Source organism: Acartia tonsa, chromosome 5, assembly GCF_053477335.1.
Source record: "Acartia tonsa isolate MP-2025a chromosome 5, ASM5347733v1, whole genome shotgun sequence".
Taxonomy (NCBI): domain Eukaryota; kingdom Metazoa; phylum Arthropoda; class Copepoda; order Calanoida; family Acartiidae; genus Acartia; species Acartia tonsa.
In genome coordinates, this window is record NC_137264.1 from 30,615,854 (window position 1) to 30,635,393 (window position 19,540).

A 19,540-nucleotide genomic window follows, 5' to 3' on the forward strand; every position below is an offset into this window, starting at 1 on the left:
AAGGGGTAAAAAAATTTGAAGCGAGCTTCGCGCACCATTATACCCCCCCCCCCCAAAAAAAAAAAAAGAATTACTTCCCCCTTAAAAAATTCCCCCCCCAAAAAAAAAAAAAAAAACTTGGACGCCCCTGGTCTAAACCACTAATTTTAGTCTACAGAAGGGATAATTTAGTGTACATTTATAAGGGAAGTACATCAATTTATCTGTCATTGTCTGATCCCTTTATATCCCTGAAATTATGTCCATGATTACTCTAAGTCTGAGTCACTAGATGCAAATAGATTTGTAGAAATTTCTAAATAAAACTTGTGGACATTTTCATAATTAATTACAATAGTAAATTTTTCACATTTTTGTCTATTCACAGTTTTTTGGGTGTTATGTAATTAATTGTATTCAAATTAGAAAAAAATATTTCAATATAGAAAGTTTAGAAGAAAGCTACAATATAAATTTATGCCTTTTTTCAGTTTGTAGCTTAAAAAATGTTTATATTTGTATTTATCATAGATCTTAAGGGATAAGACAGTGGGGAAAAAAACTGACGTGTCGTACATCCCCAATTATCAAAATAACCCCTTTCTATAGGTTAAAATTATTGATTGTCAAGTTTGAAAACTGCTAGTTGTGAACCAACCAATCAAAATTTAACAAAGTAAATGTTTTTAGGCCATTGAAATGTATATAGAATACGTGAATATATTGCAAGGGGAAAATTTTTAGCCGATTTAGATTGCTTTTATTGTCAGTTGGTCAGTTCGTTCATGCAGAGGATGGGATTGGATGGTGTAAAGTTGTTAGGGTATGTATCGTTATTTTCACTTTATTAGAGTACATAACAATCTGGTATAACATCCAAGTAATTAATATTTATACACATATCAATTGTCAGGTATTATCCTCTTAGAAATTTTTTTTCAATATTGAAAATTTGAGTACCCCCCCCCCCCCCCCCCCCCCGATAGCGAACTATGAACTCTGGCCGCAGCGCTCGGCTCCCTAGCCTGCCTAGCCGTAGCGCTCGGCCCCCTTGCCTGCCTAGCCGCAGCGCTCGGCCCCCTTGCCTGCCTAGCCGCAGCGCTCGGCTCCCTAGCCTATAACCTAACCTAACCTAAAGTAGTTGTTCGTCGGTAGTCCGGGGGGGGGGGGGGGGATAACGCCAATTGTCAATGACTAACTTTCAGTAATGATCGAAATATAGGGGACTAAAAGAATTTTACGAAAATTATCCAATGAAAAAATTACTTTTGTAACTGTTTGGAGTCATATATAGTTATATAAATAACCTTTTATATTGAATTAAAAACATAAAAACATTTAATTAAATTAATAAAATATACTGAAGCTCTTAATAGTGTCTAAAATAATTCTAATATATGGTTATACGGAATTTTCGGCTAAATGTTTTTAAGTCTATTAACTTTTTTTATTGACACTATAAAGAGCTTCAATGTACTCAAACGTTCAGACACCTTAAAACCAAAATTTATTCGCAAGACTTGAATTGCAATTAGACTTGCAGACAACGTTTAATTATAAAATTTAGCAGCTAAAATACTGTTTACAGAGCATAACGGATTATCTAGCCTCAATTTCCCCTGGCCTTTACACGTACTTTGTTTTTCCTTAGAGCAATAATTACTCCTCAAGACGTATTTGTTGGTCTGTAAGTCAGTCTTTGTATAAAACACAGTAAAATTCTGCTTACAAAAGTATTATAAGGTCATTATTTCCGTCTGTCTGACTGTAACGAATGATCTCGCTAACTGCTTTTCCGATACGTCATTTACAGCGAAGCTTCTTATAAGTCCTGTACAAATTTTTTTGTATTTGTACCTCTTATTTCAAAAGTAAAATTGCTCCAGAAAATAAAGTGTCCATAAAAACTTTTTTTAATAACATGATATTTTATTATATATATATGTATATGTTGTAATGACTGACACAGGAACGACAATTGACATCATACAATTACCAAAATTACCATTTTTAAAGACTATTTTCTTATATTAAGAATAGCTACCTTAATATTTGTCCCTGGCAAATGTGTTTTTGCCATGATTTTGCAAAAGGTATCTGATCCACGCCAAAATATGATACTTTATCTCTGTACTTTACTTTTAGTTTTCTGTCTTAGTTTAGGTTACATAAAACAATTTGCTTGGTACTTACCTTGTTAAGAAGGGGAGAGTCTGCAGCAATGGGGGTCTTTCTGATGGGGGAGTCAGGGGGAGTAGATCTGACTGAGGAGGAGGGAGAGATGGGGGGCAGGGGGGAGATGGATGTACTGGTACAGGAGGAGATTACATCCAGTCTAAAAATATAAGATGAAAAATAGTATTAGAAAGTTTTAGATAGATAGATTAGCAGATAATAATCAGTTACATAGGGAACTATAAATAGACTGTTAAGTATACTGCTACCTTTAGCTTTATAGTTCCATATTACTATTCTAATACGTGATCAATTAAATGGACCATAGATAGTTTAGGTTACGTCAAGTCTGGTAAACTAGACTTTTTTCTGCTATAGACCTTTTGTAAGTTAAAAAAAGTAAAAAAAATAGATGAGAGGTAAAAAGATTAATTACAGTTTAGCAAAATTTATAGTATAGAGTCAAATGCCTTTTTGATATCAGAAAAGCTAAATCGAAAATACAAAAAATGATGACAAAATGCATAGTTTTTTAATAGAAATAGAACAAATGAATAATATACGGTGAAGAAGTACATATCGAGAGATATTTTATGATAAGAAATTTTTTCAACCCAATTTAAAAGTAAAAAGACTACTAAAAAGCATTCTGAACTTTATTTCAAGTATAAATTATTCATTATCAATCGCATCTCTTGTAGAACTGGATCAATCAATATTAGCTTGGTTTTGTTAGACATTAAAATATATATCAGATTTTAAGACTAACTTCGCTTCTTTAAGCACAAGTCCGTTTCTTGTTTGTTTGTTTCTTGTTTTACCATAATCAGATAACAGCGACAAAATTCCAAAACAAAAAGTTGTAGATCTGTGTCTGTTCTTAAAACTCTGCTAAAGCTCTTTTCATCAAAACTCAAGGACAATTATGTTCATAGGCAGAGCAGCAAGTACAGGCTTTCATAATATAGGAGTACAGCTCACAATTTAATTCTAATACAAAATGTTTGTGAAAATATCCATTATACAACATGCTTGGTCCGTCAGACTGTCGGTCATACAGAAAAACATATGTAAAGGTTCCATGTTTTTCTATTTTTCATCCTCCCTTTCTCTTTTAATTTCACCTGTTTTAATCCACTGAATATCTGCTCTTTAACTTACTTTGACCGTTTGTCTATACATATTTTTTTGTGCTGACCTGCCTTGTTTTCCTCCCCAATTAATTTCATTTGTTTTGTATTAGAATAATACTAGAAGAATGTTATATCAACATTTAATAAATCATGTATTGAATATATTATCCTAGTTAATTCTTACTGGCGGAATAGTTTAAGGACATAAGATACAAAAAAACTACATTTGAATGAATTAAGACTTTTATTTACAAAAAAAAATAGTAAAATAATTCAAGGAATTACCAAAAACATTTAAAATAGCTGGGACAGTTTTTGCTAAAATTTGAAGAATCTTGTTGCAATTTTAAAAGTCTTGCTTTGCTTAATTAGGTAGGCATTCATTTTTAAGCGAACAATTAGAACAATTTTAAAATAATAAAAAGAATTTAAAATATTTTATAGGAAGCTAAGTATTTTATAAAAAATTTCAAGCCTATACTATAATGTTAAAATAAGGTTTACAGACACTTCTCAGAAGAAAATAGAAGAAGAAGGGGCATTCTTTCCTGGGATATGTATTAAGCTTTTCTTACATTAATAGGATGTTTGTAGACATTATATTTTAATATCTTAAGCACCTAGGTTTTGAATTACCATGGTCCATAGCCTGTGAATTTTATTTAAAATGCATTTTCAATTTTTTTAAAAACCGATTTTTAGATTGAAAGTATTTACTGCATCATTAGCTAAGATAATTCAGTTGACACAATTCATAGATAGATAAAAATATTTAAATAAAAATATTTACTGAAATAACAGGTTATTGGTGTCTCTAGGAGCAGAGGCTCTAGCTTCAAAATATTTGATACGGGTCTTATCAACCTTATTTGAGATTTAATTTAATAAAAAAAAGTCTAGAATCTCTAGTGGACCCTAGAGGAGTAGGTAAAGAGTAGTAGTCATTGTTTTGAATAGATTAATATATATACTATCCTATAATCTGGGCTAGAATCTCTAGTGGACCCTAGAGGAGTAGGTAAAGAGTAGTAGTCATTGTTTTAAATAGATTAATATATATACTATCCTATAATCTGGGCTAGAATATTTAGTGGACCATAGAGAAGTAGGTAAAGAGTAGTAGTCATTGTTTTAAATAGATAGATAGATATACTAACCTATAATCTGGGCTAGAATCTCTAGTGGACCATAGAGAAGTAGGTAAAGAGTAGTAACTAGGTTTGGGTAAAGATAGATAGATATACTAACCTATAGTCTGGGCTAGAATCTCTAGTGGACCATAGAGAAGTAGGTAAAGAGTAGTAACTAGGGTTGGGTATAGATAGATGGATATACTAACTAGGGTTGGGCCGGATACTTTTTTGGCCGGATACTGGATACCGGATATCCGGCTGATTTCAAACGCCGGATATCCGGCTAACGCCGGATATCCGGCAAATATCCGGTTATCCGGCCAAATTACCGTATATCCGGCCGGATAACCGGCCAAATTACCGTATATCCGGCCGGATAACCGGCCAAATTACCAGATACTAAAGTAGCAAAAAAAAATTTCTTCAGAAATCTTATATAAATTTACATAAAGTTAAACTTGTTCAGAAAAAATGTTCTTCTAGCTTCAATAATAAGAAAATTATAGCCATTTAAAATTTTAAAAAGCAGAGATTTTTGGTGTAAAGTATAAAAAATTAAAGAGCCGGATATCCGGCCGGATAGTTTCAATATCCGGTATCCGGCCGGATATTGAAAATGGCCTGATATCCGGCCACACCGGATATCCGGCCAAACCCTAATACTAACCTATAATCTGGGCTAGAATCTCTAGTGGACCATAGAGAAGTATGTAAAGATGAGGAATCATGATTAGACTCAAGCTCTGACGCCTCTATGTTGCATTCAAACTAAAATTAGATAAATATTATTAGTAATGCAGCACTTTATGAATAACCTTTCAGTCATTCTACAAGACTTATTTTAATGTTCTGCCTTCTCAGTCACACTCTTTAGATAACTTTGGATATTTTTAATCGTGATTGATTGGTTCGAACTAGCAGTGTCAAAAAATAACATGGGGTAATTTGTTAATTATCATTTGGGATGTACATCAATTTGTCTTATACAGTGGCTAGCGGTAAGGGTGTCGGTTGATGTGAACATCCACCTAACATAAAAATTAGGAAGGTAGGGGCATATTCTTTCTTAACCCCTATTATTTTCATAACCCCCTGGTGAATAGTTGTGCACGCCACTCGTCTTATATTTTAAAACCCCTGGATATCATGAATGCTAAAGTTTAAGTACAAATGTTCAAAGTATATTGGCAAACGTGATTCCAAAGTCAAAACTACATCTTTTGCCGTTGTCATAATTTTCTTGGAAAAAGTTTAAAATTTGTCCCACTCACTTCACTTCATACTTCAAAGGTTTTTCCAACTAAAAAGATTACTTTTTAAGTTTTACAAAATTAGCAAGTTATTGTTAAGAGGTGAAGCTTACTCTGTGCCAATATCTGTCTGTCAGCTTAGTAAAATTGCAAAGCAACTGTATAATATTATATTTTGGTATTTTTGTATGGGAATAATTACCAGTTTTATCTAGAGATAATCAATTATAGACAAATCAATCTTTGCTGAGAATAAATGTGTTAAATTCTGTCTTTGCATAATTTAAAACAATTGAAGGAGACACATATGTATTATGATACAAAGCATACGCTGTTCAACCGTATGTCTCTTAAGATCTTGCAAACTGCTTTACTGATTGGGTTCTCCTCTGGCCCAATCAATGTTTTGATCTACTGTGTGATCAAGGATTAGGGGGGAGGGAAAAAATCCACTAACCCGTCTAGAATTACCCCTCCCCACCAGGTTTTTTATATGTATTTTGTCCATTTATAGCATATTGCAAAAAAGTAAGATAATTTTTTTTTCTGCACAATACAGTTTTGATTATGTTGTGCTTTTCAGAGGTTTTAGGCTATTTTTAATATCCAGGCTAAAGATAATGATTTCTTTTGTAGTTGTACTATTTAATTTTACTTTTTTTTAAATTAAAGGAATGTAAGAGTTGATGGATGAATGCATTATAAGAATCTAAATAATTTGAGGTGCATGCACACGCCTATATGTACAACTAGCGGCTACGCCCTTTCAGGCACTATGAGCATTTTAAGAGGGGGGAGTTGAATTCGATAACTCAATTTTTATTTTATTTAAAAAGAAAAAGAAAAGAAAACTAATTTTTTGGTGAGGATTTTTTTTACGGTGGGGGAGGGGCTAATTTTATTTCTGGGGGCAATTTCTCTTAAGAGTGTGGTGGTACCCTCCCCCAAAATAGTTATGAATCTTCCCAGTACCTCTGAGAACCTACCTTGTAAGGGAAAAACATACCGGTTCATCGGTATAGACAAACAATCGTGTTACTTTATTATAAGACTAGCGGCTACGCCCCTAGAGGCCTCTAGGGGCACTTGAAGAGGAGAGAGTCGAATTTAATAATTCAATTTCTTATTTTAGATTTTAAAAGAAAAAGTAAAAAAAATTTACGTTTGATGTTTGTTTTTCGTTGAACTCTCTTTCTAAAATTGAGAAATTTTTAAAAAATTTAATTTCTCTAGGGAGGGTGGTGGTACCCTCCCCCAAAATAGTTATAAACCTTCCCTGGACATATGAGAATCTACCCTGTTAAGGAGAACCCGATCGGTTCAGCGGTTAGCGAGATCCTTCGCTACAAACAAACAGACAGACACACACACACACAAACAGACAGACATCGTTCTACTTTGTATTATAGTTATTATTATTATTATAAGATTATAAATATGTACAAAATTAACAAGGATGACAACATCCATGAAAGCGAAGCTCTAAAGTCAGATGGAAGGACTAATGAACAATAACTCTTGTAGAGTGTCAAAACTTAAAAATTAGAATGATAATTTTAAGGAATAAACAAATTTGTATAAACTTATAAAAATATAAATTGAAAAATTGCTTAAATTCAGGATTCATTAAGGACTAGATTACAAAGAGGCTTCGCTTATAATGTGTACCTTGTTGTTCTAAGAATACTATTTCAAAAGTCGGATACATAGGATAATTATATCACTAAAATTTCAGCTGTTTATCTTAACAGCCAAGAAACATACAAAGCATGTTTTAGATGAATGTACGGACTTTTTGGTAACGATTATAGAGTTGCTACGCTTCCTAAATGACGTACCTGTGATAGGAATCATCCTGCAAAGTTTTTAATAAATAGGACAAGGAAAAGAGCTAACTGTAACGAAACTGTTAATTATAAAAAAAATTTAATGCTAGTGTCTACGCCCCTAAAAAATCATTTATGGGGGTTTTAATTTTAGATTCCTGTGAAATCATACATTCGAGAAGTTTGCATTTCCATACTGCTGTCATTTGGATTTAATTATAATGTTTCAACTACAGCGCTAGTTATGTATATTATTGTCCTTTTGTAAATTGTTGAAATCAATTTTGGAATGCCCAATTATCCCTTCTCTTGTCAGTCTAGACAATTACAAAAATGTTTCATCAAAAAATAACAATTTATTTACAAAATTGTTAAAATGTTAAAGTAGCAAATAACTTTTTATAACTAAAGGGGACTATCCACAAACAAGAGCACATGATTCTAAGTACCTTCCACCATTGATCCGAAGTATTTTCTTTCAGAATTTAATAGGTCAACATATATCATTAATGTATTGACGAGAAAATTTATGTTTTACCATGATTTTTTAGGTATTTTAATTAATTTTGAAAACATTTATGAAGCTAATTCTTTTAATAAAATGGATATTTGATGATACATATGTGAATACTTGTGTTATATAGATTGTAAATTAATCCATATTAGCATTAATTTAAACATACATATGAGATATAGTAAATGTGCTTTTGACTTTTTAAAATTTTTATCATTTGACAACATAGACAATTAAAGACACCCCGAACTCAACAAAACGTTTAATAGAATTTTGACTAAAAATGCTGGACATTTTTTTTACTTTTCTTCAAATTGAAGTGGTGAAACATAAATTTTCTCGTCAATATATTAATCATTAATAGTGACCTTTTATATTCTGAAAGAAAATACTCAGGATCAATGCTGGAAGGTACTTAGAATCACGTGCTCTTGTTCGTGGATAGTCCCCTTTTAAGTTAATATTTTCTAAAACAGAACTACTCTATAATTAAGATCTCGTACGTATGTCACCATGCATGTCAATGCAAGTAAGAAAATGTCTTATTCTTCTTTGTATAATGGCGGATTTTGAAAATAAAGATATCATAGATTCCTATTTTTTCTGTATTTTCATTTATTTTTTCTAGAACATTATAATTCTTATTTTTTGTGTATATAATTGTCTGTAATGGTAGAGAAAATTTACATTTATTTATCTTTTAAAATATTGTTAGAACACTAATTATCCTTTTTGTCCCTCCTACTTTTACACCTTTAAAAAACTTACTTCCTATATTCATTTCTTTAGGATGCGTAGCATCATTATATGCATTTTCTTCCCGGCTTTTATATCCTATCTATAAAAGTAGAACAATGTATGTCCGTTTGTCCATTATTTCCCAAGATGGTTTTAAGCTATTATTAAAATTTTAAAAAGATAAAAGAGGACATGTCCTAGCATCCTATGTTCACCACATGCTATATTTTCTTCAGTTTGTAGATTTATAACTTTTTGGGGGGAGGATCTATCTCCACACTCCCAAGAAGAATCACCACTAGAAAAATGCTCCCCCCACAAAAAAAATTCTTTCCTTTTCATTTTTAAAAACTTAGATTGAAAGTGAAAAGTCAACTTCCCCCGCCCCCATTACTTCAAATGTCCCTAGAGGCCTCTAGGGGCTTAGCAGCTAAAACATATCTAAAGTTATATTATATTCTACTCTTTTTAAAAAAGTATTTGAATTAATTGCGCATCTAAGAGCAATAACATTCTTGTTACCTAACACTTTTTTTACCATAGGTATGATGCTTGTTTAATGAATGGATTTCTTAGCATTGGGATAGCTAAAGTTTTATTCATTTTGTACTTAATTAAAAGGAGAACCATGTTTCTATACAGATCTTTAATCAAACTAATTATCTTTTAATATCTTATTATATGGAGCATGAATTTTTGTATGTTAAGAACTATATAGATAGAAAAATATTTCTAAGAGGATAACGCCCAAATTTTTTTACCTTGCATGAATATAAAGACTTAGTCTAACCTCATGAATTTTACAGAATTTAGTATAATTTTACAGATATCCCAATACACAATAATTTGTTCATGTATCTGTCTGTATTTCTATCTTGTTATTGTTAGAATATTTTCTAATCTATCACCCAGACCTGCAGTTGAAAAATTTCAAATTCTTTCACCTTTTTTTCTCTCAGATTGTGACGGTTTTTTTTCTTAATGAAGCGTAAAATACCTATTGCGTTTTTATTGTTTAGAGAAAATTAATTTATGCTTTCAGGGGCTTCACCATAAAAGTAAAATTTAACCAATGAAAAAGAAGAAAAAAACTTTTTGGGGGTTGATTTTCTTAGTTCCTTGGGCTATTTCTCTTTAAATGCCTATGAAATATTCCTAGTATTTTGGAATCTAAATCTCATACAGACAGATATTTTACTCTTTCATGTAAGAATCACCACAAGCCTATTTTACGTTGAATGTATAAAATTGTAGGTATTTATGAATAACTCAATTCCGCGTGTATTTTTTCTTTATTTGTTATTTTTAGCTTATCTTGGCTTATCTTTTACATGTCTGTTGTTAGGTCAGAAATATCAATAAAATTAAGTAATTTACATGTGCTTGTCTTAAAACCTTACAACGTTTTGATCATATAAATTAAATTCTAAAAAATAATATAAGTTTACTCGTGCACTTTTATTGCATTTTGATTGGTTGGTTCCAACCTAGCAGTGTATAAACATTAAACCATTAATTTTGATCCACAGAAGGAGAAATTTATATCATTATTGGGATCCATTGTCTTATCCTTTAAAGTCCCTGGTATAGTTTGGTATTAAATTTCATTATTATCCTTAGGAGGGGTAATTTTGTGTATCGTATTTTGGGGTGTAAATCAATTAATTCCACTATTAATTCCACACAAGAACTGAAATAGTCTACACAAAAACAACAGCCTTGAAAATCAAATTTGATAAAGATTTGATAAAAAATATATAATATTGGCCTGGAAAAATGTTTTTTAAGTATTTAATCTAGATGAGCTTATCTAATAAGATAAGACTGAATAAGAAAAGAGCATAAAAGGTGTTCAGTTAAAGAATGAATTCGTGAATTTAAATTTCTAAATAAGCATTGTTTATGACCACTGAATAACTGCTTTTTAAAACAATGATTTTTTTGTACTTTGCTTATTATGAATTTTGTCCTCCTTTTTCTCCTAATTTTGCTGAGCTTTGTTTCTTTTGAAGATTTTCATATTTGTTGGACTACAATCAAAATTTTACCTTTTTAAAGAAACATACAAATATCGCATTTATGCAATATTTTTGTTAATTTGATGTACATAAACACTTTAACAACTTAGGAACAATGGATGATTGATTAATACAAATTTAAATTATAAACCCACCAAATAAACTTAAACTTAACCGGTTTATTGATTATTATCTAAAATTTCTAACAAAATTGTTGACTGAATTTCCTTTTTATCAGAATCCTGGCGGTTTGTTTTGTACTTTTTACCCAATTATTTTAGGGACCCTAAAGGCTTTGTACTCAGTCATTAGTATAATCTAGAGATGTAGTTTAAAGAACCTCTTCACCTTATTCCTGAGCTTAACTGGCCGTGTTATTTTGCACTGCAGGGCTGCAAACTAACAAAATAACTATATGTCAAAATATGCTTGAAAAAATTGTATTTCTTGCAATTTATCTGGAAATATTATACATACATTCTATGCTTATTTGTGGACATATAGAATAATTATACCCAAAAATATTTTTCAATTTTGTATAAAAATTATCATTGATAAGAACCACAGCAAGGACAATCGTAAACAATAATAGCGCTCTACAATAGATTTGATACCCTTGATGATCAATAAGAAACTATAATTCGTCAAACTTAAAAAGCTTTTTTTTTTTGATAACACCTTCCTTAGATATTTAACTTCTTGTTATTTATTGACAATACTAACCTTATTACAGACATTAATTGACTTATTTCTACTAATAAAATGAACTCTGTTAAATATAAAGATTTCGGTTATAGTCCCTTTTGTGACATCGCCTCTTAAGGAGCGTTTTGTCGTATTTTCACAATAGCTTTTCTCCTATTTCTAACGTCTGTTGGAGGCTTTTAACTCTAAGGGGCCAATTGGTTTCTTTATAAATTTCAACGGACAAGAACAGAACTTCCCTAACATACCCCAAGCCAATAAAAGACTTAAATACTGTTTTCACTTATTAACTGCGCAAATAGGTTCGTTCTTTAACCTCTTTTCGCATTTCATTGTTTCAAATAACGTTTATCAACATTATTTGACCACCATTTAAATGAAAATGTGCATAGCACAAATACAGGGCACGTAAAAAAATATTTTTCCCTTCCTTTGAAAAACTTACTTCCTATATTCATTTCTTTAGGATGCGTATCATCATTATATGCATTTTTTTCCTGGCTTTTTTATCCTATCTATAAAAGTAGAACAATGTACGTCCGTTTGTCCATTATTTCTTCTCCGAAGATGGTTTTAAGCTATTATTAAAATTTAAAAAAAATAAAAGAGGACATGTCCTAGCATCCTATGTTCACCACATGCTATATTTTCTTCAGTTTGTAGATTTATAACTTTTTTGGGGGAGGATCTATCTCCACACTCCCAAGAAGAATCACCCCTAGAAAAATGCTCCCCCCACAAAAAAAATTCTTTCCTTTTCATTTTTAAAAACTTAGATTAAAAGTGAAAAGCCAACTTCCCCCGCCCCCATTACTTCAAATGTCCCTAGAGGCCTCTAGGCCCTAGGGGCTTAGCAGCTAAAACATATCTAAAGTTATATTATATTCTACCCTTTTTAAAAAAGTATTTGAATTAATTGCGCATCTAAGAGCAATAACATTCTTGTTACCTAACACTTTTTTTACCATAGGTATGATGCTTGTTTAATGAATGGATTTCTTAGCATTGAGGTAGCAAAAGTTTTATTCGTTTTGTACTTAATTAAAAGGAGAACCCTGTTTCTATACAGATCTTTAATCAAAGTAATTATCTTTTAATATCTTATCATATGAAGCAAAAATTTTTATATGTTAAGAACTAGATAGAAAAATATTTCTAAAAGGATTACGCCCAAATTTTTTTTCCTTGCATGAATATAAAGACTTAGTCTAACCTCATGAATTTTACAGAATTTAGTATAATTTAACAGATATCCCAATACACAATAATCTGTTCATGTATCTGTTTGTATTTCTATCTTGTTATTGTTAGAATATTTTCTAATCTATCACCCAGACCTGCAGTTGAAAAATTTCAAATTCTTTCACCTTTTTTCTCTCAGATTATGACGGTTTTTTGTTAATGAAGCGAAAAATAACTATTGCGTTTTTATTGTTTAGAGAAAATTCATTTATGCTTTCAGGAGATTCACCCTAAAGGTAAAATCTAACCAATGAAAAAGAAGAAATAAACTTTTTGGAGGTTGATTTTCTTAGTTCCTTGGGCTCTTTCTCTTTAAATGCCTATGAAATATTCCTAGTATTTTGGAATCTAAATCTCATACAGACAGATATTTTACTCTTTCATGTAAGAATCACCACAAGCAGGGGCGTCCAAGCTTTTTTTTTTGGGGGGGGTAAAAAATTTTAGGGGGGGGGGTAATTCGTGTTTGGGGGGGTAAAATGGCGCGCGAAGCGCGCCGAAATTTTTTTTTACCCCCCCCAAAATTTTTACCCCGGGGGTAAAATTTGATTGGGGGGGGTAATTACCCCCCCTAAAGTCTGTTGGGGGGGGTAAATACTCCCCCCAAATCTGTTGGGGGGGGTAATTACCCCCCCCAAACTAATTTACCCCGGGGGTAAAATTTTTGGGGGGGGTAATTTAATTATGTAAAAAAAAGCACCTACCTAATCTATTAAGTTAATAAGTACTATCCTATAACATAAAGTAGTAAGTAAGGTTTATTTGACTATAGCTTCAGATTTCATTACTTTTAATACTGAGTTCTCCTTTTTAGGAAAGCTTCACATAGATCCCATGATGGTTCCACACTATTATAGGTCAATCCTTTGAGTGGTTTTAGGCTATTTTTCTCCTCCCTTTTTACCCTTTAGAAAACACGAGTTCTTAGATGCTAAGGGCGCCACTACTAATCAAATATATAGTAGTATCTCATTCTTTAGAACATAAAAATACAATAATTAACTCACTAACCAATGAACCAATATGATTATACTTTAAAGTGAAGCGTCTTATAGGTCCTGGTAAGTTTTATAACTAGTTTTGAGACACCCTGACATCCTCCCAAAAGAAATCGCCTATAGAAGTTCTTTTTCATTATTTAATGAAATATTTAATTTAGTTAGGTATCTATTTTATGGAATCTTCAGTGCTTTACAATTACATCATAGATCCCCGGGATGGTTTTAGCCCTTATAAAGGCCCAAGCAAATAAAACATGATCAAACTATTAAATTTTTTGTTATCATGGTTAAGAACTGTTTTAACTGGTTGGACTATATTGGGGTATAGTCCCTTTTGTGGCAACGCTCTTTAAGGGGCGTTTCTTCGTTTTTTTCACACAAGCTTCTCTCCTATTTCTAGCCCCTGCGGGGGGCCAATTGCTTAACCATGTGGGGCAATCACCTAAACCAATATAACCTATCCTAAAATAAACTATCAGTAAAATTTTTTTTTAAAGAACATTCAATTTTGGGGGGGTAAATACCCCCCCCAAAAAAATTTTTTTAAAGAACATTTATTTTGGGGGGGGTAATTACCCCCCCAAAATGGTTTGGGGGGGGTAAATACCCCCCCCAAAATCGTTGGGGGTGCCTACGGCACCCCCAAGGTAGGGGTAATTTTTTTTTGGGGGGGGGTATTGTTCACAAAATTTTGGGGGTGCCTACGGCACCCCCAAAATCGTTTGGGGGTGCCAAATGGCCCATTACCCCCCCCCTTGGACGCCTATGACCACAAGCCTATTTTACGTTGAATGTATAAAATTGTAGGTATTTATAAATAACTCAATTCCGCGTGTATTTTTTCTTTATTTGTTATTTTTAGCTTATCTTGGCTTATCTTTTACACGTCTGTTGTTAGGTCTACAAATACAGAAAAATCAATAAAATTAAGTAATTTACATGTGCTTGTCTTAAAACCTTACAACGTTTTGATCATATAAATTAAATTCTAAAAAATAATATAAGTTTACTCGTGCACTTTTATTGCATTTTGATTGGTTGGTTCCAACCTAGCAGTGTATAAACATTAAACCATTAATTTTGATCCACAGAAGGCGAAATTTATATCATTATTGGGATCCATTGTCTTATCCTTTAAAGTCCCTGGTATAGTTTGGTATTAAATTTCATTATTATCCTTAGGAGGGGTAATTTTGTGTATCGTATTTTGGGGTGTAAATCAATTAATTCCACTATTAATTCCACACAAGAACTGAAATAGTCTACACAAAAACAACAGCCTTGAAAATCAAATTTGATAAAGATTTGATAAAAAATATATAATATTGGCCTGGAAAAATGTTTTTTAAGTATTTAATCTAGATGAGCTTATCTAATAAGATAAGACTGAATAAGAAAAGAGCATAAAAGGTGTTCAGTTAAAGAATGAATTCGTGAATTTAAATTTCTAAATAAGCATTGTTTATGACCACTGAATAACTGCTTTTTAAAACAATGATTTTTTTGTACTTTGCTTATTATGAATTTTGTCCTCCTTTTTCTCCTAATTTTGCTGAGCTTCGTTTCTTTTGAAGATTTTCATATTTGTTGGACTACAATCAAAATTTTACCTTTTTAAAGAAACATACAAATATCGCATTTATGCAATATTTTTGTTAATTTGATGTACATAAACACTTTAACAACTTAGGAACAATGGATGATTGATTAATACAAATTTAAATTATAAACCCACCAAATAAACTTAAACTTAACCGGTTTATTGATTATTATCTAAAATTTCTAACAAAATTGTTGACTGAATTTCCTTTTTATCAGAATCCTGGCGGTTTGTTTTGTACTTTTTACCCAATTATTTTAGGGACCCTAAAGGCTTTGTACTCAGTCATTAGTATAATCTAGAGATGTAGTTTAGAAGAACCTCTTCACCTTATTCCTGAGCTTAACTGGCCGTGTTATTTTGCACTGCAGGGCTGCAAACTAACAAAATAACTACATGTCAAAATATGCTTGAAAAAATTGTATTTCTTGCAATTTATCTGGAAATATTATACAAACATTCTATGCTTATTTGTGGACATATAGAATAATTATACCCAAAAATATTTTTCAATTTTGTATAAAAATTATCATTGATAAGAACCACAGCAAGGACAATCGTAAACAATAATAGCGCTCTACAATAGATTTGATACCCTTGATGATCAATAAGAAACTATAATTCGTCAAACTTAAAAAGCTTTTTTTTTTGATAACACCTTCCTTAGATATTTAACTTCTTGTTATTTATTGACAATACTAACCTTATTACAGACATTAATTGACTTATTTCTACTAATAAAATGAACTCTGTTAAATATAAAGATTTCGGTTATAGTCCCTTTTGTGACATCGCCTCTTAAGGAGCGTTTTGTCGTATTTTCACAATAGCTTTTCTCCTATTTCTAACGTCTGTTGGAGGCTTTTAACTCTAAGGGGCCAATTGGTTTCTTTATAAATTTCAACGGACAAGAACAGAACTTCCCTAACATACCCCAAGCCAATAAAAGACTTAAATACTGTTTTCACTTATTAACTGCGCAAATAGGTTCGTTCTTTAACCTCTTTTCGCATTTCATTGTTTCAAATAACGTTTATCAACATTATTTGACCACCATTTAAATGAAAATGTGCATAGCACAAATACAGGGCACGTAAAAAAATATTTTTCCCTCAAATTTAAACTTTCCGTTCTATTAAAATAAAAGTGGTTTAAGTTTTTGCTGCTAGACAAAAAAGTTCTTACTTTGCGATATTCTCTGATCATTTTTAAATAAAAACTGTTATAAAAATGTCTCTTGACTGATTTCAACCATTTTATTGCGTTTGTAATTGAAAATTTAAAAATACCGTCTAACTTGTTGGAGTACCTAATAAAGGTAAAAGTCCATTCTAGGTTAAGAATTTTTAAAAGCTGAATTACTCTATAATTCCAAATTTCCATCCGTCCGTCTGCCCGTTCTGGTTGTTTAGTTGTAGATAGGATAGGGACAGATTGCTTTTTTGCAGTATTAAATATGCTTCTGAAATTATTTCAGACGATCCATCTGATTTATTATCCATTTTAAATGTTACTTTATTATTTTAGTTTCCTAGACATCTTTAAATGCTTATTGTGCATCGCTACTCATGGATGTTGTCATCCTTGTTTTATATATCCTTGAATTATAACCTTATGTTAATTGTTATTCAAAAATGATTATTACTAACTTATCAAATTCATTTTGAGTTCAAACAATAAATTTATAGTATGTGTGTATAACCAGACTAACTGGATCCCTTTGTTGAGGACCTTTTTCGTTTGCTAGTAAAGTCCTTTCTGCTATTTTGTAGCGACTTGGCTGTGTTAATATTCCCGCCGCTATTGGTTGAATTTTAAAGACCCAATTAAAAGTCGTCCCAGGGTCCTCGGAAAGGGGATTTACAGTTATTCATCTATGGTTTTATTATAACATTGAAACTTACAGACAATTTAAATAGTGCACCCTGTAATTTCTTTAAATAATACTGGACACAAAAACTAACTATTGTTTTCATGTTATTTTGGCCACTAAATTGATTGTCTAAAAAGAGTTGCGGGTAAAAAGATAGGCCATTGGATAAAAAAATGAGAATTATTTATATTTGCACCAAATGATTATTTAATAAAAGACAAAATATATTTCCTTTCGCATTTTTGTTCTTCAAATGTATTAAATATGATTTTAGATCCCCGTTTGATGCCACCAAATCTTTCTTCTCTTCAAAGAATCTTCATGTGGAACATTTTTTTCAATTTAGAGAGAGAAGGCCAATTTCAAAGCTAAATTGGTCCTATATAAACTTCATTTTAAAATTAAAAAAGTATATTCGAAATATCCAGCATATTAATATTATTAACTATTACTTTTTCAATAGGAAGAAGTCACATTGTATTGTATATGAAATATTATCTTAGTGCATTTTGTATGGCTGTGCTCTATGTCTACAAATTGCTCTAAATAAACATTAAATCAATATAAATCACAAAGACAAAACTAAATTCATGAATCTGTTTTCTTTAACGGGGACTATTATGTCCATAGGTATAAAAAGAGTCACAACATTTATAAAAGCGAAGCTCTAAAATCATAAGAAAGAACAAACGAACAATAACTGTTACAGGAATCATCATGCAAAGTTGGAAATCGGTAGGATAATTCTAACATGTTGTTTTTAATATCCATATCATGCAGAAAATGTTGTCAACAAATTTTAAAATCAGCAGGTTTAAATGGACGTAAGAACTTTCTGGTAACTATTATGTATTTGCTACACTCTCTTATTCGTACCAAACTATTATAGGAATCATCATGCAAAGTTGAATACGATAGGACAATTCAACATGCCTAAGTTAACAAAAAGAGCTAACCGTTACGGACGGACCGTTCCCAATTACAGAAAAGCTTCGCTTTTAAAAGGAATATTAAACTGTATATCTTATCTTTATATGATTAGATTTGTTTTACAATTATTAGATTTGATTCAAAACATCAGCAATTAAGAGAACCACCACCTTTTTAAATTTAGGATTTTTCAATCATATAAATGAACAAATTCCTCTTTCTCATTAGATAATTTCCAAGAAATTGAAATAATTGCATTTAAAAATTTTCTATTTTCAACTTTTATTAACACGATTACAATATTTTTTATCAGCTATACAAAGCGTGGAGAATAGATTATGCAAATACAGGAATCTTAAGGGATAAGTTTGTACCAATAAATCAAGATTTAAGTCCCTAAAAACACAGGCCACTAAATCTAAAATTTTGGGGACTAGTATCATTTACACTACAATGTTTCGACCCTCCATGTGATTGTGCAAATAGTAATAGTTATTATCACTTCGCATTATAAACAGATTTCCGCTGATAAAAAAATGTACAATTTTAGGATTCAACCTTTTTTTAGCCCCGCGATGCCGAAGGCACGGGCAAAAAAGATTGGTTTTAATGTTTTGATTGTATATTTTTTATATTTGCAGAAAACTAGGTAGGTTTAGTATGGCAGAACCACGGTTCTAATCCAACCGGATATTAATAGGTTTCGAAATTTTGTTATTAAAATAGTTGATAATCAAACACTTTGTTGAAGTCTAGCTAACATAAATATCAAACTTTTGCCATAAGTAAATTTAATCATTACAAATCATTATTTGAAATTAATTTACAATCATGTCTAATTACTTTAAGATTTTTAATAATAATTCACCATCGATTGGACAAAACATTTATAGAAGAGCTAAAATATAAAATCTTTTGCTTCGCTCCTAGCCTCTAGTGGAATAGGTAAGAAATAAAACCTAAAGTTACCCAAAAGATATTTATAAAGCTTCTAGAATATTAGCTTGAGACAAAATAAAGCCTTGTATATGAAAAGTGTTGCAGGTTATGCTGATTAAAAATCAACCAACTTATAAACCGTCTTAATTCACAATCAACAGTGTTTGATTCACCACAAGAACGAACAGTCAACCGGAAAAGAACTTGCGTAACTTACTTGGTCTAGATGGTCTGTACCAATTATTTGTGGAACTCTGGCGTCTCCATTTTTTACCATAATTGTTTTCTGTAATTGTATATCCGTTTATAAAAAGAACAAGATGGTTTAGGTGTGTGTGTGTGTGTGTGTCTGCACAGAATTCACCACTGAACTGTTATGATTCTCCTTAACAGTGTAGCTCCTCATAGGTCTTGGAAGGTTATATAATTTTTTTTTTTGGGGGGGGGGAGGTTACTTCCAAGAGAAATTGCCCCTAGAAAATTA

The 19,540-nt window shown here is 31.4% G+C and overlaps 1 protein-coding gene across 1 annotated transcript in view; it reads right to left on the bottom strand.

Moving 5' to 3' along the window:
- LOC145319260 (uncharacterized) overlaps positions 1-19,338 on the bottom strand; it is a 39,101-nt gene extending 19,763 nt beyond the window's left edge. The window contains exons 1-3 of the mRNA XM_080161273.1: positions 19,274-19,338; positions 5,088-5,188; positions 2,173-2,314 (exon numbers count right to left, since the gene is read on the bottom strand). Coding sequence (XP_080017399.1) covers positions 2,173-2,314; positions 5,088-5,188; positions 19,274-19,333 — 303 coding nt within the window. The 5' untranslated portion in view covers positions 19,334-19,338. The remainder of the gene's footprint in view (positions 1-2,172; positions 2,315-5,087; positions 5,189-19,273) is intronic.
- Positions 19,339-19,540: the final 202 nt, after the last annotated feature.